Consider the following 5,852-nt stretch of genomic DNA (forward strand, 5'->3'; position numbering starts at 1 on the left):
AGCCTGGCGGGGTGGACTCCCCAGGGCAACATGGTGTTCAGAGTGGTTAAACCTGTCATGGGCATCTTCCAAGTGTCCTCAGAACAGACCAACTCTGTCGGACAGGGAGGGTCGCAGCAGATGATGGTTGGGGGCTGACGGGGTTACAAGGGTTATCCAACCTCCCCTCCATGGTGCTGGGGGATGGACAGGGTCAGGGCCAACAGCGAATGGGGGACGTGAACCAGATGCAAGCCCAGATTCAGATCCCGGCAGAGGACATGTCCCAGACCCAGGTTGCCGCTCCGAACCACAACCACGTACCCCATGTTCCGTTTGCAGAGGTGTCGTCTCTCTTGGACCCCAACATGAAGAGTTCCAAGGCCCGTAAGTACCACAGCCAGAGACGGAGGGAATCAGGCCAGGTGTAGCCCCTCCTACTGGAGACCTCTCTTCCTGCAGGATGTTCTTGGGCTCCCCGAGTGGCGCAGCGGTCTAAGGCACTGCATCTCAGTGCAAGAGGTGTCACTACAGTCCCTGGTTCAAATCCAGGCTGTATCACATCTGGCTGTGATGGGGAGTCCCATAGGGGGGTGCACAATTGGCCCAGCATCGTCCGGGGTAGGCTGTCATTGTAAATAAGAATATTTTCTTAACTGACTTGCCTAGTTAAATTAAGGTTAAATTGAAAATAAAAAAAATACTACTCGAACACACCTGGTTCTACTAATCAGCTGATTCTTAGGACCATAATTACCTGAATCAGTTGTTAGAGCAGTGCTGGAGCAAAACCCTGCACACCCAGTAGCTCTCCAGGTGGAAGGTTAGCCTCACCTGCTGTAGTATGGAATAAGTAGAAAACTCAACACAATGTGTCTGTTGTTCCTCTGGTCCTAGGTAAGTACCTGATACCCTATGACGAGATCAAGCGTCGTCTGGAGGCTCCAGAGAAGATGTCTCTGCGTTCCCTAGCAGCCTACACCAGGGTCAGCCGTGGCCCGGCCAGCAAGAAAACCCTGCAGGAGTCTCTAAATATACTGGGCCTTACTCCTGGTACTACTACTTCTGTGTCCTCTTCCTTTTCCAAGCTCACAGAGGGTAAGCGTCTGTGTGCGTGTGCGTGTGTGTGTGTGTGTGTGAGCATCTCTCGTGCTTTATAGATTGTTGTGTTTTCCAGGTGACACCAAAGCCCTGTGTAATGACATGAAGGACTTTGCCCATGACTACATAGACTTTGGCAACATGGCAAAGCAGCTTATTCCAGAGACCAACACTGTCCAACACTGGTCCAAGGTCATAGAAACCAGGTTAGTGTGGTTACAGCACGGTGTAATCACGAGTTAACTATGTGAGACAGACCCTAACACACCTTTGTTCTGCGATAGGAGCCACCTGGAGGCGATGAGAAAGTGTTTTCGTGACCCGGTCAACAGTGCGTCGTTCGACAACGTGACTCATGGCTTGGGCCTCGGGATGCTCGACGCCGCCCTCGACATGATTACCATGGTGATTGACAAACAAATTCGCATCCTGTCCGGTGCTGCGGCAACCGATCCCGTCGACACCGGCCCTCCAATGAGACGCATCCGCCGCCGCCACCGCAAGCCCCGAGACACCGGCAACGACAAACCGCACCGGTCGTTGGGTGGGGTTAAAGGTCAAGACAAAGGGTCAGGGAAGGGCAAAGGGAGGGGCAGAGGCAGGAAGAAGATGCGGCTGCAGGAGTCTGGAGCTCCAGTTGGTGTTGCCATGGATACAACCCAGCAGCAGGATCAAGAGCATTGTCAGCCGGAGGATGTGGAGAGCAGTGTTCTCACACTCGTCTCTGTTGGTTACGAGACCATCTCCAGTGGGCTCAATGCCACAGGGCAGATCTAAAGATGTTTAACGGTTGAACAAACAATGCTTAACGCGAGAATCGGACTTTGCTTAATATTTTCCCATGGGGAAGCTGGGAGCAGAACTGTCTTAGTAACGTTGTGGAACATTGTGGAACGTTGTGATGTTTAGACGCAACTCTGCTCTGGCCCACAGAACCCCAAACACTGAGAGGGAGGCATTCAGTGATGTCACAGCATTCTAGTTTAGAGTTTTGTTTTTGAGTGTTGCAGCTCTTGCCTACTGATAATTCAATCAGTTGAATGTAGTTTTTTTTGTCAGTTAGCACAGAGGTGATGAACGCAGCTTTGTTGAAGTGGAATTCAAGTCAATCCAAAGATAAGTGATTATATTGAAAAACCTACAATGTAGAAATTAGTCTTAATTCTGGTCTTTGGTTAAGGCAATCCCTTCATTCCACCTACTCATCTGGTATTTGATAGCCCTGTTTATTTCTATCATGACTGGACTAGTTATAGCCCTCTCTCAATCTCCATGATTCTAACATGGGGAACACATCATGCCAGTACTTTGTCAATGATTGTATGTTTATATTGAAACCTGGATTGCTGAAATACTTGTATTAAAGCTTTCATTTTATTAACCAGCATGAATTTCTTTATTTCTGACAGAATCAATGGCATAGTTTCTGATCTATTTCACTGAGGGAGTTTGACTAAGCTGAACCGGGGTGGCCTGTGACGTGACTGGGAAAAAGCGATAAGGAAGGAGCGCCCATCTCAAATTGAATAGTAATCTGTGCCGCCCGGTCATATTGTCAACAGGGCAGCAGCATTCAGAAACATGGTGCATCTTTTCAAAGTAATTTTCATTGAGGAGGCAGATAAAGTACATCATGTGTTTTTATCACGACAGCAAAAATGTTTTTCATGTGAAACCTTGGAATCTTAAGTCATAACTCCACGTGCTTGACATACGGGCAAGCCGGTTTTATGATACTGGTGGTTTGTACGGTTGTGGCTACCAGTACTGCTCCATCTAGTTGTCTGGGATAACCGTTATTAACAACTGTAGCATTTTACCTAACCCTTTTCCTAACCTTAACCTCAGTGGGGTGGCAGTGTAACCTAGTGGTAAGAGTGTTGGACTAGAACTGAAAGGTTGCAAGTTCAAATCCCCGAACTGACAAGGTACAAATCTGTCGTTCTGCCACTGAACAAGGCAGTTAACCCACTGTTTCTAGGCTGTCATCGAAAATAAGAATTTGTTCTTAACTGACTTGCCTAGTTAAATAAAGGGGAAATCCATTTTTTTTATTTTTAAGAAGGAGCGTTTAAAACAACTGGGTACTCGGGCATCTTTCTGACCTGTTGTCTTGAAAGCACCAAGATGCCCAATTATCACGTTATTTGTCACATGCCTGAGCAACGGTAAAATAACTACAGCGAGGCTATATACAGGGGGTACCGGTACAGAGTCAATGTGCGGGGGCACCGGTTAGTCGAGGTAATATGTACATTTACGAAGTTTTATCCAAGTCAGAGATTTCCGAGTTCCGGAGTTGGAAGTTGATGTGAACGGGACATTTATATTCACTTTGAAGATATATGATTGGGTCGTTGTAGATTCAAGCCAATCACTGTGCACTATTATTTTCAGCGTCAAACCAATCAGACAGCAGATATTTTTGGCCGCACATCAACGTTATTTTATAGCGCATCATCAACATGGAGCCCTCAGGTAGCTTGCTAAATTATTTCACCCTCGCATAGACTTACTAGCGATTGGGAGTGCATGGATATTATTTACTAAATATTAACGTAACTATTTACATTTCACAAAGTGTTTGTTAGCTAACGTTACAATCTGTGTTTGCTAGTTAACTGTAGTACTAGCAAAGTAGCTAACAAGCTAGCTAACAAGCGATAGCTAGTTTGTGATGCTTGCTTTGATTTGCTTCGCTTTGCTAGCCAGTCAGAAAATGAACGAGTTTGTGACTGTTTGCATTTCAAATGCATGTATTTATGTGTTAGCTGTATGCTAGTTATTGCCTATTAGCATGATGTTGTCGCTAATTAGCTAGCTTGTTGGGTATGATGATGACATCACAGCTTGAACAATGATCCAGATTCACCGGATGTAAAAATCTTAAGCATCCGGTTGGCGTTTCCACATGCTGATGAAAGGAAGCCCAGTGGCCGGCAGTGGGAGGAGATGGAGTGAGATGGATTTTGGCTGACATTCAGATAATTTTCTCATCAATTAAACATTAGATATCATTACAGTTTTCTGTTCCCAAAACTAAAATCTGTTATGAACAGAGTTGACAAAGTTTTGTAGACTTTACCGAAGTTTCTAAAAAAGTGTTGTTTAGGATTGCAAGGACGAATTGAGTTATTACGCACTTCACAGGGTTCCATAACGGAAATATGCAAATAATTCTAGAATGCGCCCATAAGATCTCACTGGCTTGTGCTTGGGTCTGCCCACCCCCTTGCTTGTTCTACCTACTATGATTCATTTGCTCTCATTGGAAACGACAGGTTGTGGTCTATCTTGGGTTAGTAATAAAAATCTTTTATATGTCTGGACTGTCACAGACAGATCAGGAGGAGAGAGAAAAGGATGGCGCTTTCAAGACAACTGTTGCCGTGTTCAAAACAACTGGGAACTGGCAAATCTCAGACTTCAGTGCTTTCAAAAGAAGAAAAAAAAAAGCTTTGACTGGGAAAAAATCGATTTGAACGGTCATCCTACTCAGAATTCAAACTCGGGAGCTCTGGCCTTTTTCTGGAGAGCAGACTTTCTGACCTGAAGATCACAGACTTCATGATTTGACATGGAGTTGTTTAGAACGCGACTTGTGAACTTGGAAAAAATGAGGTCAAACCATGACGTCAGTGATCTTCAGGTCAGAAAGTCAGTTCTAGAAAGATGCCAGAGTTTCTGACTTGGGAGACCGTTCAAAAACGATTTCACCAGTCAGCTCCCCCCAGAGTTCCCAGTTGTTTTGAACGCGGCGGGAGTGTGTGGGAGGGAAGGTGGTGATTAGGTGTATGCATTGACTTGCAACGCTTCCTTTTACATTTTAGCTGTGCACTGCCAATAACACACCTGACCTGACAAACTAGTATCAGCTAATTATCCAGTCCTTGATTGGCTGATTTAATGTGTTAGTACTGGACAATAATGAAATGTGTACACATCTCCAAGACCAGGATTGATAAGAATCCCTGCTTTGCTGGTGACTAAGGACTTCTCTAATTTAATTGCAGGGAACAGAACGCCTGAGGGGAAGGATATAATCCATCTGACCAAGGATGCAGAGAAATATGCAGGTATGTAGATGGCTAACCTATACATTGTCTGAAGCATGAATTTAAGGTTGCCTTATTAATCAGACTTTTGAATACACATTTCAATGCTTGATGTAAAGTCTGAAACTTATCCCTGCAAAATTGTCAAAGTTTTCCTTAGAAGCCAAAATGTTGACTAAAATGACATTTGAACTTACTCTACCAGTTGTCTGAGCAGTTAGTCCTTCAACCCCTCAAAATTTGATACAAATGTCCACAGGGAATAGTTGTTAACCCGACTTTTTAGAGAGCCGGTAGGTATATGGTTCTCTCCGCTTGTATTTTTGTGACGAGAGAAAAGGCAGAGCATTTAGCATGAACTTGGAGGTGCTGGCTGAATCCACTTTAATAAACGAATGAATACTGCAATTTGCAACAAATTGCAAAGTACATGTTGTCAGAAAACAACACAGTTACTGTGGATTTAAATGCTTTTACTTCCCTCCAAACTGCCAGGGCCTTCCCAGGTCCCGACTCCAGTTGTGGTTGTGACCCACTCTCAAACATCAGTCGGTGTCCCCAAGAAGCGCATCTACGTAGTACCCATGCCCCGGCGGGCTCCTAAAGAGCCACAAATCCAGATTCAGACTCCCGCTGCAGATGCAACCCAAACCCTGACTCCAGTCCCATCCACAAAACACATCTTTATTGTATCCCAACCTTTCTCCGCTCGGGCTC

General features: G+C 45.1%; 1 protein-coding gene across 1 annotated transcript; it reads left to right on the top strand.

Moving 5' to 3' along the window:
• Positions 1–25: 25 nt before the first annotated feature.
• Positions 26–2,461, top strand: LOC123739224 (uncharacterized). Its single transcript, XM_045713694.1, has 4 exons — positions 26–366; positions 877–1,077; positions 1,157–1,286; positions 1,365–2,461. The coding sequence occupies exons 1-4, from the start codon at positions 171–173 to the stop codon at positions 1,855–1,857; spliced, it is 1,020 nt and encodes a 339-aa protein (XP_045569650.1). The 5' UTR covers positions 26–170; the 3' UTR covers positions 1,858–2,461.
• Positions 2,462–5,852: the final 3,391 nt, after the last annotated feature.

The sequence above is a fragment of the Salmo salar genome, unplaced genomic scaffold (assembly GCF_905237065.1).
Source record: "Salmo salar unplaced genomic scaffold, Ssal_v3.1, whole genome shotgun sequence".
NCBI classification, from domain to species: Eukaryota; Metazoa; Chordata; class Actinopteri; order Salmoniformes; family Salmonidae; genus Salmo; species Salmo salar.